Genomic DNA, 24,836 nt, shown 5'->3' with positions numbered 1-24,836 from the left:
ACACACACACACACACACACACACACACACTCACACACAACCTGATACAAACACAGATTCACATTTCAAAGGCATAAAAGTATTTTTATATGTTTACTCTTATACCATGGGCCTCCTATTGTTCCATTCCCTCAAGAAAGAGCTCCGGGAGAATTGATTCTTAAAAGATTTGAGAATGCTAGGCTTTCTGAAATCCATCAGACAGAAGGTTAGGTAGAGAATCATTATCAGGCTCCCAATTGCAGGGTTTCAGAGTGAGATCTCTTAAGGAAATGCTCAGCCAATAAGAAAACTTATGTCTGTACAAAAAGAGCCCGAGGGCTTGTGGCTCCCCAAGGTGGCCAGATGGTGCTGAGTCAGGTGTCTACAGTGCCCTGCATACCCAGTGGCTTGTGGATGAATCCTGGGCACTGCAAGACGTGCAAAGCATGTAAAAGGTCCATAGCGGTACGGTTGGCATCTCCACGGGAGCACAGTGGGCTCCTGTTCTGAGACTTGCATCTCCCTGTGACCTTCCATTACATTTTTGAGGCTTAACCCAGAATGGAAACTGCAGGAGGGCTGGTGAGATGGCTCATCAGGTAAAGAGTTTGCTACCTAACCTGATGACCAGAGTTCAATGCCTGGAACCCACATGGTTCCAAAGAAAGAGCCAGATCTCACGAGCTGCCCACTGACCTCCCCGTGCACACAAAAATATACACACATGAAAGATAGTTTTAATTCTTTAGTTAAAACTTTTCTGACGTGGGAGGGGTGCGGTCTGTCATCTGCTGGGACCCACTTGCAGAAAGCTTGGCTTTGTGAGTGTCAGAAGCAAACAATGTCTAAGTGTAACTGCCAACAACCTGGGCTCTGTGGTCAGACGGCATTCAGCTGTGGCCAAGATGGGATGGATGAGTCTCTTGGGCTTGCACTCCCTCCTGCTTTGGCATGGGAAAGGGCTGTCCTAACATATCTGGGGGTGGGAGAGGAGGATTGTGGGGACTACAGCTGGTGCTTGACTTAGGCAAGAAGAGGAGAAAGGGAGTCGGGATACTTAATCTTCTGTGTTCTGTGGGCATAGTCTGAGAGAAAAGAAGTCCAGCCCGTCCCCCAGCGCCATCCTGTCCCCACCCCAGTGATCCAGGTTCTTCCTTCTGCCTTCATGAGAAATGTTGGGAAAGAGACAAGTGAGTGAGAAAATACCCAAGGCCCTAGAGACTCAAGAAGCTACCTCAGCTAACCAGCCCAGTACTTAGGAAAGGCTCGCACCTCAGTTTTTCCTCCTCGCCACAAAAAGAATGGGTGTTCAAGGGAGAAAGAAGGGAGTGTGTCCCTGAGTCTCGGTGTTAGTGGGGTATCATGTTGACAGGTGTGTTTCCCAGGCCTCACAAGCACCCCCTTTTTTTGCCATTCTATGGTAGGAGCTGGAGTGGTCACCCCTCCAGCCATGGCTCATTTGGCTTCCAATCTCTATGCCGGTGAAAATCTACCACCCGGGCTCTGCAATTGTGTTTCTCTGGGAAGCATTGGGGTTCAGGAATGTTTCCTTCGGCCCTCCAGTCTCCTGGTTCAGCACCTGGAGTCAGTGCTCTTCCCCAGGCTGTCCCAAGCAGCACGTGCTGTGGCAGCAGCAAGCCATTGTCCCCAGGGGAGCTTTGTCTCACTCAGGGCCACAAGCATGTCACAGTGGTGTGGGGTGTGGGCAGCAGTGAGACCGCACATGCTTGGGACAGCACAGTGGTAAGGACTGTGTACCTGGATCTGTGGAGAGGGGCTCGTGGACCATTTTAAATGAAGCTTTGATGTCAGAGTAAGGACCCACAGCGGGATATGACGGCACTCTTTAGTAAACTCTGTCTTGTGTCTGGTTTCTACAGGGTGTGAAGAAGTTGGATGTGCCCTGTGGAGGGAGAGACTGCAGCGGGGGCTGCCAGTGCTATCCGGAGAAAGGAGCACGGGTAAGTCGGGCAGTGTAAAATAATGTTTCTTGACGCTGTTTGAACGTACCTTAAACTGACCAGTCCGATCACACTTTACTACGACTGATTCTCTTTCAGTCACAAAATGGGCTCCAATCGAACCACTGATCTGTTTCTCATGGTGATGGATACACACAAACACAGATGTCCCTAGGCAGCCATGGGGACGTGGCCCCAGAGACCCGGCCCCAGAGACCCCTGGGTCCCAAAGCCTGAAAACGTTCAGGTTTCTTATATAGCCCAGCCGCTAACCCAAGTGCTTGTTCTCCTGGAGGTTATTCTGCAGGTTACTTGCAACAATGTGTCTAAATGTGAGTCATTTGCATGATATTTTGTAATGTTTAGGGCTGTGTGGTAAGAGAACACTGTTCTGTGCAGGGAAGACAGACAGTTGTTTTTGAAGATTAATTGTGTGTGGGTTAATACAGAGATGTTTTAAACTCTGGATTTACATAGGCAAAAACGTAAAGAAACGTATGTTACATGAAGTAGAACGTGGTTGCCCTGGTGGCGCAGTGTGGTGTGTGGGAACTTGAGAGCTTTGGGAATTGCTTCATGAACAAGAATCCCAAGGTTGAAATCACTTGTACCTTGAGTGTGCTTGATGAGGGTCCCTTTCTAGACAAGTAAAGAGGTCACCTGAGAGATCGCCATGGCACCGAGCGGTCACCATGGCTCCCAGTAAGCAGCAGGTTTAACATGTTCCTCCAGTCTTTGGGTGATTGCTTTTGCTGTGCTGCCCTTCAAACTGGTGTTTTGGCTTCAGGGTTACTTTTGTACATTTTCATTTCTTTTTATTTTATGTGTTGCAATGTTTGCACGAATGTGTGTATGTGCACTACCTGTGTGCTGCGCTCGCAGAGGCCAGAAGGGGGCATCACATCCCCCAGAACTGGGGTTTCAAATGGTTGTGAGCTATCACGAGAGTGCTGGGACTGAACTGTGTCCTCTGTAAAAACAGCACATGCTCTTTACTGACTTTCTGGTACACACAACCGTACACTAATGCTTCTTTTTAAAGGTATATGTGATTTCTACTCTTCATTAAGCAACCTGTATTTTTTTAACAATATCATATCTGTCCACAATGTGCTGCAACCACACAAACTCTCCCCTCCCTCACCCCAACCCCATGCTTTCCTCCCCCCTCTTCTCAATCAGTTCCCCTCCCACCCTCTTATCCCTCCTCTCTCTCTTCCTGTCTGTCTTTTGCAGGTACTATTCAGGCTTATTGTTGTGTGAACCATATATCTTTTAGGTAGTAGCCTCAGCATTGGACATTTTATTATATTATAGACTGAAAACATAAGTTTACTTTTGCTCTGTTTTCAGACATGTTTACCACATGATGAATTTTTAAATAAATTTAGTCTCTTTAACAATTAATGTAATCTAGACTGTTAACTATTATTTCTTCAAGTCTTGCAAGATGCTGTTAAACTACATTTCATTCTATGAAGGAGGTAGTCTTTTTACTAGAGTGGATGGAGCCCAGTATTGGCTCATGTGTTTAGCATCCAACAAGGTTAGAACCTAGGCTTGGTCCCAGGACAGTTTGCATCTGCTGGACAGGGTCACCCTTGTCTGCTACATTTCTCTTTCAGGGATGACACCTGCCTGCCTCCCCAGGATAGCTGGACAGGAATGTGCAATGCTTGTCTCATTTCTGTCAATCACAATGGCTCTTGAGTCCCCAGTGAGTTTCACCCAGGTCCGTCTGTCCCCATTCCTCCTCTGCAGCATAACCCTTGTGTTTGTGGTGCACACGAATTCCATTCTGCATCTCCACCCACCCTCCCCTCAAGGTCCTGCAGAAAACCTGATGACAGGGACCCTCTTTTCAGGTGTGAAGGTATTGGGTGACTTGGCTGACTGAAAACTGTGCTAATGGCAGAGATCACGGGTGTGCGTGAGGAGCCCCAGTTCTGGAAGCAGCGATGCTTAGTTTAAGTCTGCTTGGACTAAATCCTTTGGGGACTATTAGCTGAAGATCATTTGTCAACATTTTTAAAAGGCAGACATAGGGAGTATAGATAGTATTTTATTTACATTTTTTTGCACTGCTTGTTTAATTCTTTTTAATTTGTTTATTTTGAGATAGGGTCTCACTGTATATTCCTAGCTGGCCTGAAAACTCTCCATGTAGATGAAGATGAACTCATAGAGATCCTCCTGCCTCTGAGTACTAGGGTTAGAGGTGTGCACACCACCACTCCCAGCCTCATTATTGATATTTAAAATCCACCCCCCCGTCCCTTGCTACAGATTTTGCTAAGGATGAAATGATTTGTGAGTGATGATCTCAGACACTGGCTCCTCAGACCAGGCACAGGCTCCCTAAGCTCTGACTGACTCAGCCTCCTTATATGGACACATAGCAGATCAACTGATGCTATTCGGTTATCTCCAGAACCAGGCAGGGGAGATGGTTAGACCCCCCAGGAGGACGCTGCCTTCTGCCTTCCGGGATAAGCCAGCCATGAGGCCGAGGAGCAGCATTCCACGTGGGCTCCGATTACCCAGAGCAGAGCCCACAGGTGAAAGGTTGGCATGATGTCTCTGTGGGGATATTTTGCTCCCTAGAGACCACTCAACTGTTTGATGGAGACTCATCCACAGGGCTCTTCCACGCAGTCTCCTCTTGGAGGTTTCAGGAAGAAGGTGTCAAGGGTTTCTGCACTTTAGAGAGGCCACAGAACAGCTACTGAGGTCTTGTCATTTCCAGAGTCCCTAACTAAGAAAGCACTGAGTCTGGTTTAATCATGGCCACATGAGTTAACTCTCTCCCTCACTGGACCAGCCTGCCTATCAGAGCTTAGCGTGGTAGGGCTTTCTTCTTCTCGTTAGGCAGTTTGCCAAGACAGAGGCAGTGTCACCCACCATGGGGCTACACCTTAGTGGCATCCTCTCAATATGCCCTGTTCAAGCATCCAGTCACACGGCAGGGCACACTCCCACCATCCACCTCATCCTTGACCAGCGAGAGGGCAGAGAGATCCCATGAGGATGCAGGCTCAGTCATCACACTGCGTTAATCCAAGAGGATCACACTGGACACTGCAGGGTAAGACAGAGCTGACAGGGACACTCATGAAGACACTGTGTGTGTTTCTGACGATGTCACTGGACATTTGACCAAAGATACTTTCTTTCTTAGGCTACTTCTAATCTGCTCTTGGTTCTATAATATTTTTCTTAAATAATGTTATTATAAAAATAGCAGTAGGGCGGAGACTGACTCCAGGGAGCCTGTGAGTGGTGAGTTCTTTCCCACAGCTTCCCCTGGGGTCTCTTACCGTATACTCTCCCCATGGTGCTGCTGCTGTAGCTGCCACACAGCCTCTCTGCAGGCTGTGCTCAGCTAACTCAGCCTTATATGGTCATGGTACCCTCGTTACTGTGTTCTCACCATGGTGACAGCCAACAGCAGAAACTCTGTCACTGGCTAACTTTTGGACTCCAAGGAGAAATCACAAATGCACTGTGGTCCAGTTCCAAGAGAATGCTCAAGTTACAGAGTGAACAGGCCAATGTGAAATCCATAGAATACAATTCTCCACCCCATGTGCAGAGCTGCAGGTGGGGGAAGGAGGGGGTCACTGCTTCCCGAAGGCAGAACCACCAGTCTCTAGAAAAATTCCAGTGAGGCACAGGACTGCAGTAGGAAGAGGCGGGGCCTGTGGCAGGGCCCTGTCCCCCTCACTCCCTCCTCAGGCCAGGAGCAGCAAAGCAGGAGTCTAAGCTTCCTCTTCTGATGAAGTACAACACACACATCTCTAACAGATGGTTGAAGACCTCCTAACCTGAACATTCTTCTTATATACCGTGAAGCCAGCAGGCAGCTCAGTGGAAAACATGGACTGAATTCCAACACAGAAATGTCCAAAGCCAGGGTGTTACAATCTAACAAATTAATATACAGAAAACAGAGAGAGACAGTTGAAGACAGCTTTGCATGAGCTCCAGAACTCTCCAAGGTCGGTTGAGAGCATGGTACCCAAACTTCCTAATCTGTGACCCCTAATACAGTTCCTCAGGTAGTGGTGAACCCCTGCCTTAGTTGGAGTTTGTATTCCTTCACAAAACACCATGATCAAGAAGCAAGTTGGGGAGGAAACTTCCACATTAATGTTCATCACCAAGGAAAGTCAGGACTGGAATTCAAGCAGGTCAGGAAGCAGGAGCTGATGCAGAGGCCATGGAGGGATGTTGCTTACTGGCTTGCTTCCCCTGGCTTGCTCAGCTGCTTTCTTATAGAACCCAGATCTACCAGCCCAGGGATGGCTCCACCCACAGTGATCTGGGCCCTCCCCCCTTGATCACTAGTTGAGAAAATGCCTTACAGCTGGGTCTCATGGAGGCATTTCCCTAACCAAGGCTCCTTTCTCTGTGACAACTCCAGCTTGTGTCAAGTTGACACACAAACCCAGCCAGCACACCCCAACCATAAAATTATTTTCTGCTTCTTATTAACTATTTGCTACTGCCATGAATAATAATATAAATATGTTTGGAGACAGAGGTTTGCCAAGGAGGTCATGACCCACAGGTTAAGAACCAGTGAGCTTGGTTTTTGTTCATTTTTCAGTTAGTTACCTACCCATAATCTTCTATCATGGAATATTTGACCATGGCTTCTGGTTAAGTCCATTGCCGCCCTTTTTTTTTTTTTTTTTTTTTTAATTTTTAAAATTTGATCACTGTGGGTGCCTCAAGGCAACAGGAAAGTCTTAGCTGCTGCATTTTTCATTCTAAGAATCTCCCACCACCACTTGGGTCTGTGTTCTAGGAGACAGATAGTTCTTACCCTCCTGGGATTCCTTAAATCTAACAACATAAACCAAGGTGAAAGAAACAAGGAAAAATAGAAAGTTTAGTGTCTGACCTCAGCCCTGCACATTGAATCCCACAGAGCCCAGTAGATCATCACTATGAGTTCGAAGCCATCCTGGTCTGCGTACTGAGTTCCAGGCCAGCCAGGGGTACACAATGAAACACAGTCTTTAAAAAGAAAAAGCATAGTTGGGAGAAATGCCTTGCCATTGGGTCTTTGCCATTGACTGGGAAGGAGTGTAAACTCTGGGATGATTTAAAAAAACAAACAAACAAACTAGACCAGGAAGAGAAAGGAGAGAGGCCACGGCTGCTGGGAGCACCCAACCTTTGACAAGGTCTCTCTAAGAGAACGTTGCTGTGGCCATGTCCTCTTCCCTGATAGGTTGATGTGGCATAGCCACTCCACATACCTAGTAGATGTCACCTGTGATGTTTCAGATGGTCACCGCAGGAAAACACAGAAAAAAAAATCATTCATAGATAGCAAAGACACCGGCTAGCTTCCCGGCCCCTATAACTCAAGTCTCTGGATGGCTCTCACCTACTTCTGAAACAGGGGGATTGACATTACTAGGGCAGGGAACACAGAGACCTGACATCCATAAGTACGAGGATGACAACTTGGCTATCTGAGGTTTTCTCGGGGACAGATTTGTATCGGGGCCATGTCCCCTCAAAGTTTATGTGGCACTGGATTTTGAAAATCATGTTTTGCTGGTGCCTGCTGCATTAGGAAGTGCCTCCACTTCCTCTGCATGTGCGTCTCTACACTTCAACACTCACGGGATCCATGGGACCCCCACCCCAGCAGCTACAAGCAAGGCCTTCAACCCTGAGCAGCAGATGGGGTCCCCAAAGACGAGGAGCGCTGCGTGCATTCCGAGGATAAAGTTGAGTTGCGCACAGGGGACTTGAGAGCAGAGGGGTTGGGAAAATTAAATTGGAAAGAGCAGAGTTTACAAACCTAGAGGACATCTGCAGAGGATAAGACAAGCTCGAGGAAGCTTCCTTGGGGAAGTTGCTTAGCTGAACCAGGTTCACGGTCTATGAAGGGAGGCTGGTTGGGGCTAGTATTTTAGGCTCCATTCAAATATGGGTCTTGTTTGAATCTAAGAACGTGTTATAAAGGACCTAAAACCTGGCTCCCAGTCAGGAATTGGGCTACAGGCAGCGGTGAGTGGCCACCAGCACACAGGCATCTGTTTACTCGTGAATGCTTCCTGCACATCCATCCTGTGCCCAAACCACCCGAGCAGGCCAAGCAGTCTGCAGCCTCGTCTTCCAGCATTCGTATTCGCTGACAAAGAATTTCCTTCCAACAAGTCCAATCAGCAGTGCCTGGGCACTTGAAACATGCCGTTGGGCAGGCAAGACGGACCTTAGATCTGACCTTAATTGATAAACTCAAGTGAAGGACTGGGCCCGGCCCAGGGAGCAGAGTCCCATAGGTCAGTTGTGTCTTTAAGGTAAGCTCTGGTGAAGACAGGCTAGAGAGAGAACAAAAGGAGAGGAAAAGAGAATGAACTCTTAGTCCATGTGTAAGATCATCCTAGATAGTGTATCCCGGGGAAGACTGGAACAATAGAAAGCCAGGGTTCCCTAGACATTCGACCAGGATCTGTGACCTATTCAGCTCAGATCTTAACAATAAGATCTGATCTCAAAAGTAAATAGGCTGAGGCCCAGCTGTGTAGACCACTGACTGATGAGTTCTCAATCAGCCTCTAAAAGGAGTTTCTGGGTGTGGGGGAGGGGGTGTCACCTAGCTCTCTGCCTCTCTAAAAAGCATTGATCTTGCTTTTCAAGGTGAGGCTCCATATGTCTCTCTGATGAGATCTCTGCCTGTCTGGTAGCTTTCACAATGGGGTTTTGGGGATCCAACTGCCTCCCCCACACAGGGACCCTTCATTCAAGCAAGAGGGACTGTGAGCAACTGCAGAGATGAGTTCACCTTCCGCACGGGAAGGTCGCTGTCTCAAATCTTCCCCTCTGCCTTGTTCTAGTACTACAATATTTAATGTCAGAAGCTATGGGAACATTATTCAGGATTTGAGAGCCATAGCAGACCAATATGACAGTCCTTCTAAAAGGAAACAATTGTCAGGCCTGAGAGCAGGAAAAGCAAGGCCTCAAAGGCCGCCCAGGCTGCAGAAAAAAAAGCCATTGCTAAAAGACAAGTTTTGACACAAGGTCACTGAACAGAGGCACAGAGCAGGAAGAATACCACATCTGGAGAATGGGGTGCGCAGAGCTGGGGTGTGGCCCGAGGTTCAATCCCCGCCCCCTCCCCCCACATACACCCGCAAAGGGGAAAATGTATTTCCATCATCTTTGAAACCATCATCCCCTTTACCCAAACTTACCTAAGCCTTACTCTAGGTCTGTTCTTAACAGCAGATTGGTTAATTAGTGTGTTGTTAAATAATGAGACATGGGGAAGCCTTTGGTGCAAGTTCACTGGCCTTAACCAGAGGCGCTCACATCATGGCCACTCATTGTAACAGCTAAGCCAATAAAACACAACTTGTGGCAAACACAGGACAGACTTGCAGCCATGACACGCTAATATGGCGGGGGTTGTCCCCAGGAATTACAGTGCTTAGATATGTTGTTTACCCTCGTCTCTTCAGATGAGCTCCGAACACTCATATATCCTGACAATACGCTGGCAGCCTTTGACAGATTCTTTCACAATTAAACATCTTGACTCCTGAAGTTGCTGAGGAAGGGCAGCTGCTTCAGAGCCTCCCTCAGTACCCTTCCTGAGTCCCCAACTCCCTGGAGATCAGAGAGAGCCACTATCTCCCAAGACAGCAGACATCAGAACAAGCCAACCCTGGAGAAGGAATCTTTTAGTTCAGAGGAGGCAGTGAAGTGCAGAGAAAAATTAACCCTTTTATTGCCTGCTTCCTGGTGGCAGGCGTTTTTTCCGAAAAACAGGATAGAAAGTCGTAGTTGTTGGTCTGGAGGTTGGGAAGCGTAGAAATGCAGTTGATGCAGGGAGAGAAGCCCATCTGAAAGCTCCAACCACTCCCCCATAGGGCGTTACATCCATATGGCCCACCAAGAATGGCAGCTCGGAGCCAGCTTGTCTCCACCGGTTCCCACAGGCCACTGATTACTGAGGTGAAAGGAAGCTTCTTGTAAACCAGACAAGGGTTCTGGCCTCCGACAGCTTCCCTTTCCCACCTATTGATAGAATGTTTTGACAAGTTGGGCATTAAAGCACTTTTCCCAGGGGCATTCAAGCATTTTGCCCTGTGAGAGAAGACAGGCTGCTCCCCAGTCTTTGTTTCTTTCCTACACTTCCAGTTCACGCTTAACACAATTACGGGATCTCTAAAAAGGCCAATGTTGTGAGAAAAATGCTGTGTGGTGTTACGAGAACCTTGTGTGGCTTTATCTCCCTCAGGGGGCAGTTGGGACTGTTGGGTCTCCATGTGGAAGGGTGACATAGTTTGTCTGACAGTCCAGCTGGTCACAAAGACCCTTCGAAGTTTGCCTGTGCAAGGCTCTGAACGAGCGTCCTTGTGGGCTGCCTCTGCCCAGTAACTGCAGAGATGAAGAGAGTATCATAGCGTCTGTACAGTTACCAATGCTTTCTCCATCCTCTCTTTGACATATTAAAGCAATAGCCAGGGGAACGTACGGTAGAGGTACCCACCACACGACACATGCGGGGCTGTAGGTCCCAGTTTCTCCATCTCTGCCACAGCAAGAACTGCTCTCTTCAGTATTCAAAGGAAAAAGGCCACATCCATCTTGTGTTTCTGTCACTGGCATCAGGGCAGATACTAACTTCATTTATTGTTGAGAGCCTGGGGAATCTCAGAATTGCCCTAAGAAGCTGGTCATCCTGTGGCCCTGAGCAGCTCTCAGTCCTCTGGTGTCCCCAAGCTCTTTGTGGTGGTGAGGACAAGTTACCATTCAAGTAGCCAGATGTCTGACTCATGGGAAGCACAAAGCAGCCTTCCAAATGCTGCGTGTCCCCACTGATTAGAAAGATCAAAATACCCCTGAGTCTGGCCTCCAGACACTGGCATGCTAGAAGGGTCACAGGAATAGCACCTGGAAATGCTGCTAGAGACAAACGTTAATTGGCCAGTGTCCCCTTAGCACATAGTCGGCAGAAAAGTCACATGCTAGAGGACAAACATTTACATTCCCCAAGTCCTTTCTGAAAGGTTTGGGACCTCAGCAGAAAGAGAAAAACAGAAAGGAGGGGGAGTGGAAGCAGTTAGCGCACAGAGGATGAGGTATGCAGCTCTCTGGCTCCCTTCACCCTCTCAGCGGAGGCACAGAAATGATCTTCAACCCTAAGGCCTGTTTTACATAAAGAAACAGATGGTTTGAGGTTGGGTTTTCCATAATAAAAACTGAAGCACCCTAGTGGGTCCAGGCTCCACGTGGGAATAACTTCATTTTAAAAGATGTATGTTATGTGCAGGACATTCTTAGAGCTCCTGATAACAACTCTCTGAGAACTTTAGATTACATCTGTGTACCACGTTCTAGACAACGTCAGTCAGCCAAACTGGCCTCTCTTGGATTTGGTGGAAGTATGCCCTCAGCACCAGAGGTACCCACTGAGTTGACACAAAATCCACAGAATCCACTCCAAAAAAGCTGTTCTCTTTTGTATGTGCTGTTTTAGGCTTCTTATCGCAGCCCAGCGCACGGGATCAGTAAATCTTTTTTATCAGTGAAAATACAGGGCAAGCTGCATGAACCCCTGGGGTCTACTGTCTGCCCCAAGCTGTATGTACCAAGGCAACTTACATGAAAGGAACACACACACCATTAATCCCAGCTTCAGGAGGCAGAGACAGGCAAATCTCTGTGAGTTTAAGGAACAGCTGTGGCTACCTCTCCACCCTGGAGAGGAGAAGGCAGAGAAGGAGGAGGAGGACAGACAGACAGACAGGCAGAGACACAGAGTCATGAAGCAGCTGCAGAAGCAAGCCTTCCTGACATTTTACAAACACTCCACTTCTCTGCACACAGTGAAGAAATTACTAACATAGACCATTCACAGGGCACCCAGCTGCATTTTAAGGGAGCGAAAAGGAAAGCTCTGAGGCTGAGGAATGGCCGTTTGTTCCTACATGGCTCCAGAGAAGGAAGTCTGACAGACTTTCCTGGTAACATAGGGAAAAGGGAAAGGCAGAATGGCTTCATAGCCTTCCAGAGTGAGATCCAGGCAGAACACAGGGGTTAAAAGTGTTCCATACACCTGGTCTACGTCGGGAGTGACAGGGCAGCCAAGGTTACGTGAAATACCCTGTCACGTCACCACGAAACAAGACAGCTGGTAAATGCTGGGCTCAAATGCCTCCCAACTGCAGGGTTGAGCTCTTCTTTAGGACTTCACTCAACATGGAGTCCTCACATGAAAGCTCACAGCTTCACTCAAAAACAACAACAACAACAACAAAACCTTCCAAGGATAGGTGGGGCATGGCTCAGTGCTGGAATGGCGGCCAACTGTGGGTGAAGGCTTAGTGCTCGTTACCACAGGTAAGAGGAAGGAAAAGAAAAGGAGACACAAGGGCAGCCGTGAATAAGCAGAGAAAGCAGGCTCTCCTTCAGTGGCCCAACTGATTCTCTTGTCGGTTTCTCTTTCCTCCAGCCATGGCTTTTGAGTTTGTCTAAGACGCTGATCATTAGATACAGTTCTCTTCAGCACTTGCTACCTCAGCGGTGGGGAGTGGAGAGGGGCAAACCTCTCCCTGAAGACCAGAGCCATGCTCCAAAACTCTGCCTTAATTTCCAACCATCCTGACCAAATGTGCTCATGTATTTCTACCAAGATAGCCAGAAGTGATGGGGCATGCCTTTAATCCCAACCTTCAGAAGACAGAGGCAGACGGGCCTCTGAATTTCAGGTCTGCCTAGCCTACGTAGTGAATTCCAGGCCAGCTGAGGCTACATAGTAAGACCCAATCTTATTCATGGATGGATGGATGGGTGGATGGATGGATGGATGGATGGATGGGTGGATGGATGGATGGATGGATGGATGGATGGATGGATGGATGGGTGGGTGGGTGGGTGGGTGGATGGATGGATGGATGGATGGATGGATGGGTGGATGGATGGATGGATGGGTGGATGGATGGATGGATGGGTGGATGGATGGATGGATGGATGGATGGATGGATGGGTGGATGGGTGGATGGATGGGTGGATGAATGGATGGATGGATGGATGGATGGATGGATGGATGGATGGATGGATGGGTGGGTGGGTGGATGGATGGATGGGTGGGTGGATGGATGGATGGATGGATGGATGGATGGATGGATGGGTGGATAGATGGATGGATGGATGGATGGATGGATGGATGGATGGATGGGTGGGTGGATGGATTGAAAGAAAGAAAGAAAGAAAGATAGATAGATAGATAGATAGATAGATAGATAGATAGACAGACAGACAGACAGACAGATAGATAGATCTGCCAAAATCTCTGAGATTTTTCTCTTTTTGATCTCCCTCTGTGGCAGTTGCCTTTGACCCTCAGTCCAGGATGATCCTGAGGCCTGTTGAGTTACTAAGAATTGTAAATGAAATGTCTGGTATGGAAAAGAGGGTGTGGAGGGTGTTCTTCTCCCCTCAGTCTGTTCCGTCTGTGTCTCTCTGTCTCTCTCTAATCTAAACCTGACCCAGTTCAAACACAGACATCCCATGAAAGTGGCGTGGACCAAGAAAGATGTTTCTAAATGTGAATTGCCACTGGTATTTTGGGGGCTTTATTTGGAGACTAGCATTGGTAGACAGGGTTTGTGGCTGTCTGCATACCCTCAAGGAGAACAAGGCAACAAAAAAAAAAAATAAACAGAAAGGACTTTGTGGGTGAAACATGGCCTCCCAAGTGCGGAAAATGAAAACAACTTCTTTAGTAGAGGGAAATAAAATTGAACAAAAAGGGCGCCCTTCAGAAATGTCAGTTATCGTGGAAGGAGAGATGAGTCATGGGAAAAGCTGAAGCCAATGGCAGAGCTAAATAAGTTGTCTTCTGACACTGACATTTGTGGGGGACAAGGCCTATCCTCATGACCAAGCGTCCCTCCCAGCAGCCACTGACCTAGGAAGAGACTCTCTGACTGCCATTGTGCAAGCCCAGCACTGTGGAGTCTGCGCCATGCGTGTGCACATAGGTATTAACATACATCATGATTAAAGTGTATATACTCTGTCTTTCTAGATCAACAACATCATAGAAAACCCTTCTCTTGGCTAAGTATTGCACATTACGGGAATTTTGTTATTTTTAACCCTTGTCTGAAAATTTAAGAAGAGGCACAGCGTGTACTTTTTTTAATGCCCTGGGAGGTTATTTGAATACACTGTCTGCCTTTTAAAGTTTAGCCCATGTCTATATCAGACCCGGAGTGGCTTAGCGACTGCTCTTTCCCAACCCTGCATGTGCTTCTCCCCCAGCCACAGCCACAGCACTGAGATGGGACCTTCAGATGCACTGAGTCCTTGCTGCCTGTGGTCTGAGGCTGGCTGCACCCCGAGACCACCCTTCGATTGTCACCCTGTCTCTTGTTGATCCTGTTTACTCCTGGCACCGAACCACACAAGCTCCAGATGTATTCAGGGAGTCGGCTCACAGACTGGAAAGCAGGCCAGCAAAGCCAAGATTAAATTCTACCCTAAGGAACTGGGGAACCCCCACATACACTCCTCCTTTGTTTGGCTCTCTGCTGCCCCCCCAGCCACTCCAGAGGTTCCAACTATTTTCACCCCAGTTCACAGACGCTGACACTGTAAATGAAGCGTGAACACCAGTATTTAATACATTTATTGAGTTGACGGTGACCATTGACCTCACTGGACCCAGCACACCCTCAGGCTCAGAGTCCCCTCCCAGAGGTGGTTCTTTGAACAAGGGGCCTTATGACCACGTATGGGAATGCTATAGGCACAAAGGCTTACCCAGAGTCCTTCAGCATAATTTTTTTGTTTAATAGTAAATTTCTGTCTGTGAAGACCCAGGCCGATTCGCTGTTCTTTCTTCAAGTGACTTCTGAGCTAGGCACAGTGGAATGTGGAAATAAGAAGGCTGGCCATCCATGCCCCTCTTCCTTGGTTTTACTGGTACCCTATTCTTTCAACCAAAGCCAGCAGTATTGTCCTGTTGTCTGAAATTTAAACCTTTTATTGTTTGTTTATTCATGATTATTTTTAACGCACGTTGTTTGCAGAAGATAGCTTCTTCTTGTCTATAAAAACCTTATCTCATTTTGCCAAGAAAGATAACCTATAAAGATAAATCTTCCAATTTAAACAGGGGATATAACGAGAGGTTTTGTTTTCTTTTAAACAATGCTGTATTCAAACCTCATCTTGTGGCCACTACAGTGAAGTGTATTATTTTTAACATTCATCTGAAATAATAATTAGTGTCTTGTTCCACTTTTGAGGTGAACATGAGCAAGTGTTTCCTGTACCTTCTTGGCAAGTTTCGCTGTTTGTCCCTTGTTTGTGTCTGAGTTTCCCGTCTTCGTGTGCACAATGGGTGTTGTGGGAAGCCATTGTTCTGACTCATAGCATTTTGTTTCCAAAATTCAGATGGGTTCTGACGTACGTGAGCTAAGGTGGGATATTTATTCCACTTCTCACTATCCATATGGTTTAGTGACCAAAAGTTTGTTTTTGACCACATCACCTTTCTGGGGTGTGGGATATCCCTTACCTGTTTGTTTTCTGACTGAAAGAAGCATAATGACCGAGATTACCCACTGGGGTACCTATGTCATGCTAATAACACGTCAGGGCTTCAGAATCCTCAGACTGACTCAGAACCCCAAAGTCAGGGTCCCCCTTCTTCTGGCCCCCTGAAAGACACCCAGTGTGAGGCACATCTTCGAGGTGGGGGTATCAGTGCCCACCTTCTCTCCCTTCGTGAACCTGAATGTCCATCAGACAGTGCACGCCTTCAAGAGTGCATTTCTCCGGCTATGGAATCTCCTCTCGGGCTCTTAGGGGAGTGAGTATTGGACTACCACTCTCTGGAAAGGAAAACCATCAGTCTGTGCTTAGTAGGAAGCCCAGGGACTTGGATTTGAGCTGAAGGCTGTTCTCTCTCTAACAAATTGGGCTTGGCCACATGTATAGGGCCGCCCTGGGCTAAGCAGCCTGACCTGCAGGGAGTTATGACACACATGTGCTGTAAATGCCTGTGTCTTGTTGCTTAGGAACCCTGGGAGTGTGAGGATGCCCCACAGACTTACCTCTGTGAGAGTGCATGCAGGTCGTCACGCGTGTCTTCAACAGCTACTTGTCGGTGCTCTCCTGCCTCAGCACTTCCTTGCCCTCTTCTTGGGTGGCACGTGTGCTAGGGTGGAAGAACATTTGACATGATCCTTGCTTGAGTTTCCGCTTGCCCAGAACCTAGCCTGACGCTGCACAGCCATCCAAGAATCCCAGGGAACCCACCAAGCCTGACACTCATGGTATTCAACCAAGCAGAAGCTTTACCACATCAGTCACCACCACACCGTGTTTGGTTTGAGTGCTTGGTGTGAATTATGGGGAAGAGAAAGTATCACGCCCCTCGTTACCATAGTAACTGGTGATGCCAGGGCTTGCTGGGAGAGCTTTGTGTCTAAGTCGTTCTAATAGATCATGTGAAGTAGTCCCGATTTCATTTTTTTCTGAGGAAATTAAATCAAGAACAATAAAGTAAGCTGCCCAGAATCACATAATTGGAGATTCCAGGACCAAAACTTGAACTGAGATTCAGTGCTGGCCCCGATGGGCGTCCTTGGATATTTGAGTTGATCTTACATACTTGAAACTTAGTGGTCCAAAACTGTTTCTGCTGCCTTAACCTCATTCTCCATGTGTGGTTTCTTTTCCTAAACAAAGTAGCTGCGCCTGGGAGGCCACAGTCCTGTAGATTGGTTCTCTGGTCTCCCCATCCCTGTGGCTTCTCTTGCTCTGTGGTAAGAAACTGCAATTGTTTAACTCCCTGCTCACTCTTCCCCGTTGGCGCTTAGGGAGTCACCTGATTATACACCAAGAGGCTTCTGCAAATATGGCCAGTGCTCCCTCCGGGTCCCTTGACACCATGATTCCCTAACTCCTTGCTTGCCTCAGTCCAGCCCTGCACTGCCTCCACCCCCACGCCTAACCCTAGCCTGATTACGCCACCACAGTCTCATGAAATCTCTCTCAGAGCATTCCTGAGCTCAAGAACACCCTGACCACCCTGGAAGGCACTCAAGCCTCCTCCTCTAAGCCAAGGGTGGTACTCTGACACTCTGGCAGAAGTTCTCCTGTGGGGGCTGTGGGTCTGGGAAGTCATTCTTGAAAACCCTGTTTTTTCAGGCCTCCCCCCTACCCAAGGTCGGGGGTGAGGGGGGAGATGTCCCACTGCAGGCTAATAATATGCATATGTGTTCTAGAGTTTGCACTACAGTTGGACACCAGTTTGCCATCCAGGGCTGAAAATGACTGGGAGGAACTTCATCTTGGAGTCTGGTTCCAGCTCAGATGTACAGATACCTAGGGCACTCAGAGCACCAGACACACCCTTCCCCTTCAGCTTCTCCCTCTGTAAAATGGGACAGAGAACCCACTACAGTGAGGCAGGCATCTACTTTCCCTACACCCTCTCCCTCACCCCAACCCCATCTTGTGGTAAAGCCTGGGATACAGTTAAACACATACAATGCATAGGGTGACCTCCACACTGTGGGCGGAGCTGACCTAATGGACTGTTCTCAGGGCTGCCTCCAGCAAAACCCCTTTTCCTTCAGCTCTCCAACTCATTCCTCTCACCAGTGTCTGCTGAGGTGCCTCAGATGAAGAAGCCGGGCCCAGGGCACCGTGTGGCCCACTTCCTGCTCAGAAATGGGCTTAAGAGAGTCCTTTGTAGTACATGCAAACTCTGTCCTACAACACTGGGGTCCAGGGCTGGCCCCGTTCTGGTCTCTGGAGGCATTTGCCATGGGCTACTTGGTCTCTCATCCCTGAGATGGTAGTCCTGAAGGAACAGTATACATGGAACAGACAACCTGTGGGAGCAGGGCAGAGGTAGCCAAGTGGGGACACAGCATCCTCCTCATTATAGAGGGTGCAAGAGCCAGCACTAACTTCATCTGCTCTCCTGCTCCAGGATGGGCCCTTCTGAGCTATCTCCAACCACCAGGCAGCTTCCTCAGCACCCATAGGGTGAGAGAGACCCCTCAGAGTCCTGCACATACTAACCCATCGCTTCAGGGACAGTCTATCCAAGTCTTTAGTCCAGCTAGACCAGACCTGTGTCTGATAAGAGCTGCTCAGTCCCAGGAAGTCTTCAACCAGGCAGGTTTTCAAAGAAATCCTTTGGAATGCTTTGTCTCAGAGCAGAAGTTGGAAGGGGCCTCGGGTCTTTTCCACTCCACACGCCCACACAGCATTTACCAGGCATTTTGTGTTTAATAGGGAGATTTCTTTTTTAAGAAACCTCTCCTGTGCCATTGCCTAATCTACAGTAATGATGACCACGTGGATGCATGATTCTAGTTGTTAAATGAAAGCTTAACACTTTGAACATGCTCTGGTCTATATACTCCGTGAGCTAACTAACTCCTCAGAATCTCCAGTTACCTTAGTGGTAATCTAGGAACAGGTCGGCCACTATCAACGCTGTCAGCTCCTTACCCCCAGAATCAGACCACAGGAGGTGAGAGGACTCCCCAAAGACTTCACTGTCTCTTAAAACCAAGAAATCCTGGTGCACCCTCTCCTCTACACTCCACCCCAAGCACAGTGACCCAAACAAGCCACAGCTCAACCCATGCACACACATCTGGATAACTGTGTCTCCTCAGAAATGTTGGAGCTCTTAAAAATTAAACAAATCCTACAGAGAAACCATTGTTAAACCAATTGTTCACGGGCCTCAGGCATGAAGCTACGTGGCTCCTGCCACAGGAAGGGATTGTCCCAACAGTGCACAGGATCCATGTCACAGCCTCAGGCACAGAGACCGGAGTGTCAGATAAGTGCCTTCTTAATGCTTCTGGGATTTGCATTGAGGAATCCTCCAGTTAGACCAGAGGTCAAGCTTGCACACCATCAGGGGTCGTCTGCCTCACTTCCAGGCAGCGACAGATAAAGCGTATTCACGTTCATGGTATAAAACACGGTGCTGGCCTCATTCCAGCATCCCGTCACGGGCTATGATAGATTTTATACCGCCATCCCTTCGTGGATTTTATTTTTCTTTCTAAGAGCTTGCTGTATCTATCCCTTCCTTAGTACATACTCCAAAGGGACACTTTTGCTTTGGGGCTCCTACGGTCACATTCCCTGTCTTCCCTAAGGCTGGCCTGTACCTACCAACATTTGTTCCCTGCTGTTGGGACCAGTTCTCAGATCAGAAAACAGAAGCCGTGCGGTCATCTAGAAGGATTTGCATTCATCAGCTCACACTCGGAGCACAGACATTCCTTCCAGGAATCATCTTTGTTTCGTCCCCAGGATCTTCATGCAGGTGCTCTGGGACACTGGAAGACATTTTCTTCCTTCCTTCCTTCATTTCTTTCTTTCTTTTTCTTTTTTGACTGTCCTTAATTGTTTATTGGATATGAATTTTACAAACATCATGTGTATTAGCGGTAACGGTGGAGCTGGAAGGTACTGCGCCTTCTCCAGGCTGCACCTCGAGATCCACCAGTAGTGTGGTGGAACTTGTGACCCTTTCCAAGGCCACCGCTCTTGCGGCCAGCAGATGTCAGCCCACACATCTCTCCGGGCTTGTGGACCGGTTTGGTGACCCACTGGGAGTCAGGATTTCTTCTGATAGCTCTATAATGGATCAATGAGGATAACATGAAAACATTTACATGTGGAATCTTCACCAACCCAGTGGGAATTCAGGACTCTCAAAGCCCCACAATGGCGCCCAGCTCTCTCCTCAGCCACAAACTGAAGGCTTCAGGAAAATTCCAACTGGTTAACACCATGGTGGACAGGCTTGTCATAAGTTGCACCCTTAGAAATTGAGTGTTTGTGACCACCGTGTCGAACACAAATCCTGACGGTTGCCTCCAGAGGAAAGGCGACCTTTTTCTTAGAACCGCTATAGCGTGGCTTTTGCATCTTGAAGGTAAGCCAAGTGGAATAAATTCTTTCCACCGCACATGTAAAGACTTAAGGGGAAGAAACAGGACTTGAAGTCTGTGTAGAACAATGTGCGCCCGTCTTCCGCCTGCTTCCCCAGAGAGCTCTCTGAATCACAGAGCTCTGCTGATGAGTGCGCACAGAAGCAGGTGCTGTGGACAACAGGCATGAGTCATCTTCTTCCTTAGATACTCGATAAATACACCCGATTATTTATGGAAAGTCTTTGCAGTCGCTTCAGAAGTTACTCAGAGTATGCTTGCTAATGTGTGTGTGCAAGGTACGAAAAGTGTGTCACACCAAGGAGATAAAAGTAAGGACATCAGGAGATACCAGAGAGATCAAGAGTGCGTGCACGCACACACATCTCTTGATTTATACTCAATAGTAAGAGGTTGCCATTTAAATTCTGCATGGGCTCAGAAGAGGGATGGCCAGTCCAGTGTGTGCAATAGAATATATGTGCACAAATTCTACTCATGGTCTTAGCTCACTTCAGTTTTAGGATTTCTGTCAGAAGCCAGGCATGGTGGCATACACCTTTAATCACAGCATTCAGGAGACAGAGACAGGAGGATTTTTGTAAGTTCCAGACCGGCCTGGTCTATTTCCACCAAGAAAACATAGTAAGACCCCCATCATCTATATATTTGCAAAAAAATTGAACTTGCATTATAAAGACCACTTTAGAGGGGCTACTCTAAGAAGAATAGCCCTTGTTTATTTTTTCAAATACTCAGTTAAAGGACCTGCCCCACTGTGAGGGTCCTTTTTGCTCTATACAGAAAATGTATCCAAAGAACAATAATGCGTTGCGACCCATCTCCTGTCAGAAAGGCGATCAGACCCGCCCATAAAGAAACAATGATGTCAGTCTTTATACAAACTAGGTAGCAATATCAAGTAGACCACAGGAGAACCATGTAGAAGAAAGCCTGGAGAGAAAGTTCTACCAACAGCTACTGTCTTGAAAGTTTAAAGAGAATTTGATGCCCTGTTAAAATAAGGTGGACTCTAGAGTCTTCATTCTGTCTCTGGTTCTGTGATGTCACATGTGCCAGCACCACGCATGTGCCAGTGCCACACATGTGCAAGCGCCATCACTTAGTGGTGAGAGTAGCTCCCAAAGGTTCAGATAATGCTCAGTCATGTTAGAGAATGACCAGCTTCTTGGCTTCTTAGTAGACACACTTAGATGTATCTGCCAGTGTAAGCACGGTCCAGCGGAAACAGATAACAACAGCCTCACACACAACTCACTCAGCCGTTTCTAACCGTGTCAGCAAATCATTTAGTATTACTGATCTCTCTGTTATCTGCAGAAATAAGGGAAACACGTTCCCCGTGTGCTCAGCATGCAGACTAGGAAGTTTGTAAGACAGCTAGTCAGCCGTGAGCTGCAGGACAGAGAGGGCCTGTTGCTGCCCCGTGTCATTCGTAACTATAAAAGATATTGCATCACCCTGTCCTGACGGCTCCGTATTAGCCCACAGACCTAGTGAGCATCGCTGTGTAAGCCTCACTCATCATAGAAAGCAAACTGGCCCTCTGGGGTGCTCTTCTGAGTCTAGGGTTTCTACAAAGGGTTCTGTTAAAGGTGCCAAAGGGAGGGGGATGGATGTTCTGTGGGGAAACCTTTACCCAGAAAGCTTACTTAAATGGACCATCTCAACACCCAAACACAAAAAGTGTGCCACCATAGCTGGTATTTTTGTGTCATGAGGAGAAGCCACTCAGACATCCAGACTGAGCTGGGTGGGGTCATGTGACTGAAATCCTGAGAGAAAGCCACCAGCTTCAGCCGACCTGTGCTGGCATAGTGGTAGATCTCTACACACAGGTGGGCAACAACGCTGCAGGAAAACTGCCTCCCGGCCGCATTTGCCCCTGGTCCTCAGCATCCTCCACTGACCTGGGCGGTTGGCTGCCTGGCTGCTGATGGCACTAAACTGGGAAGGAGCACATGTGACCCAGCCCAGACGGAGCCCTGAGCTCTTTTCTAAGTTTAGAAGGCTTCTGGGATTTTGGGTTTGAGTTGTTCTAAATTCACGTCAGCCCGGGAGACTCAGAGACCAGCCCTGAAGCCAAATGAGCAGTCTTTCCTGGCGGGCACACAAGACTCCAGTTTGAAGTCAGGCATCTGAGGCTCCTCCCTCTCAGCCTTGCTTCCAGCAGCAGCTTACAGCAGGCCCCCTCTTCCACATTCCACCCCTGCCTGCCACCCTCAGAGGGCCCTGTGGAACACTAGCTGGTCACCCCAGTTCTGGCTTTGTTCTGCACCGCGCTCAAGGACCTACGGGTGTTTTAAGAAGCGATTGCTGTCACAGCATTAGGGGTGTGAACCTTTGCTACTGCTCACCTGCCCTCCAGCATGAACCTCTGGGGCTGTGTGCAAAGCCCACCAACTGCAAAAGTCTTTCTAGTGTCCCTAAGTCATTGCATGTTGAAGACTTTTATAATAAAATACCAAAAAAAATGCCCGGGGAGAAAACTTAGGCCAAGGCTTGGTGTGAACAGAATTCCTAAGAGTATACCTTAGTGGCCAAAGAGAGATAAACTGCTCTATTCTTATTTATATTCCCCCTGAAACCCTAGACAGCTCATAATAGCTCAGCCCTGCACTGTCTCTAAGCAGAGAGTCCGGGCACTGCCTGCATCTGTCTCCTCCGGGGGCTCTGCAGGGTGTGGCTCTCGCTGCAGACACCACTACTGGAAAAGGGAAGGTTTCTGAGCTTCTGGCATTGCCTCCTCCCCTCTGCCCGAAATCCAAGATTTATTTTTACCCATTGAATGAGAAAGAGGGCAAGTCCTGTGATCCATCACACTCGGTGCTGTTGAAACATTTTAAAGCCCACGAGCAAGATGAATTGCTGCTGGGAGGGACGTGTTTATAGAACAGGAGTTTTTATCCATCGGACGACAGTGCTTTTTGGGTCTTAAACCTGGCACCCAGAGACAAAACTTCCACATGGTGATTCAGCAGAACATCCTGTGCCCCTCGAAGGCACCAGGGTCAACTCACTGCCCGCAGTCTAGCTTGTGGGTGGCACAGACTCCGACTTTTTATAAGTCAGGGGGAAACTCTGACGTCAGAGCCCATGTGTGATGGACAGCATCACCCAAACTTCAAAGGTCTGTTTGCCACCACTTCCCAGACTCCCTGCCTCTCAGGGCCATCCTCCTCATGCTATCCTGCAGCCCATGGTTGTCCGCTGCTCATGGCTCTCCTGGGATCCCACGTCCAGCCCCCGTGCTCTCCGCTCTAGGGTGCTTGAAGCTGGCTTGCCCAGCTCTCAGAACTCTGGCTCCAGGCCCACCTTCTCTTGTTTGTGGCACCTCCAGCTGGGCTGATGGTGAGGAAGGCACCCCTGCCGCTCATTCAGGGCATTGCTCTAAGCCAGTGTGATGTATTGGAGACCTGTGGAGACAAAGCAGGAGCCACCACACACACACACACACACACACACACACATACACACACACCATATATACACACAAACACACGAGTACACACACATACACAAACATGCTGACACATACACAGAGAAAGAGGCAGAGATGGAGTGAATCCACTTTGTAATTGAAGTCACAGGCATGAGCAGCAGTGTAGATAAATATCAGCCATGAGGCCCGTTTCTGATGTGTCAGCAGTGCCTCCCCATAAGCAGGTCTCAGGCCTCCTGCAGCTGCCTTGTGGTCCACCAGATCCCTTTTCCAAGGCAAGCTGACACATAGGGTAGGTATTCCCACTTCCCACTCAGCATGACAGCTTTTCCCAGGCCCAGGCATTAGAGGAAAGCTGACCCCAGAAGCAAGCTCCCACGGAGTATTCTCTGGGCTGCTTTCTTCACTGACGGCCACATGTAGTTGAAGCAGCCTTCTTTGCTGAGTATACCCAATACTTTTTTTTTTTTTTTTTTTTTTTGCTTTACACATTTCTAAAGCTAAAATAAATCTAACCTGGGCATGGGGTTGTGTATCTGTAATCCCCACACTTAGGGGGTTCAAGCAAGAGGGTCAGGAGTTCAGGGTCACCCTCTGTTACATAGTAAGTTCTAGGTCAGTTTCTGCAATGTGAGATGTACATGCCTTCAGAAAGTTGAGATTCTGTCTTTAAAAAAAAAAAAAGATTTTAAACGACTTTATGTAATACCTGCTCTCCCCTAAAGATAACTGTTTACTAAATACGTATCAGTTAAACATTTCCAGTCAGCATACCGAGTGCTGGCTCAAGCCGATTTGAATTTATTATCTGTTTACTTGATATGGGATAATATGGGGAACAGACAGCTAGAGGGCTCTGTTCAGGTTGTTTGTGTGCATTATGTGAGTCCTGGGTATTTGGTCCCATGCTGGTCACAAGGATGTCAACAGTCCTAAGGCACAGTACCCTGGCAGGACCCTTGGCTGCGCCTTTTAGTGTTCTCTAGAAAGATACAGAGAGCAACTACCCTTGGGATTTTCTGGGTCACATGGCAACCGCTAAAGACTAGAGACCCTGGAGCTTAAGAACTAGTCTTCCAAGGAAGACAGCAACACCTTCATCCACACACACGCCCAAGGACATAATGACCCAGCCAAACAGCCTTAGGAAGTAGAGCCAGGAGGACTCTGAACACCTGGAGCATCAGATACAGGTGAGACTTAGCATCAGGTCCACCAGGCTCCTGTCCACCCAAGGATGCTCTATTAAGTCCTGTTTAACTCTGATGGTGGTAAGCATTCCCTTCTGTGATTTCTGAGTTCAGGCTAGCTATTCCACCGAACAATGGAAACTCATCCTCCAGGGAGTAGGGAGCTGTTCTCACAGCCTTTGACTCCGTTGATGGTGATTCTCAATGACGCGTTCCCAGCATGTTCCTCGGAGAGGAATTCTATACAGAGAGGACTGTGCGTGCCTTAGAGGCCCCCTCA

At 48.1% G+C, this 24,836-nt stretch overlaps 1 protein-coding gene across 2 annotated transcripts in view; it reads left to right on the top strand.

The window, feature by feature from the left end:
- COL4A2 (collagen type IV alpha 2 chain) overlaps positions 1-24,836 on the top strand; it is a 130,795-nt gene that overhangs the window by 36,550 nt on the left and 69,409 nt on the right. For both annotated transcript variants that reach the window (XM_080928448.1, XM_080928447.1), the window contains exon 4: positions 1,863-1,943. In XM_080928448.1, the coding sequence (XP_080784574.1) occupies positions 1,863-1,943 (81 nt within the window). The remainder of the gene's footprint in view (positions 1-1,862; positions 1,944-24,836) is intronic.

The sequence above is a fragment of the Micromys minutus genome (genome assembly GCF_963924665.1).
Source record: "Micromys minutus genome assembly, chromosome: 14".
Lineage (NCBI taxonomy): Eukaryota > Metazoa > Chordata > Mammalia > Rodentia > Muridae > Micromys > Micromys minutus.
This window is presented reverse-complemented; position numbering and strand designations above follow the sequence as displayed.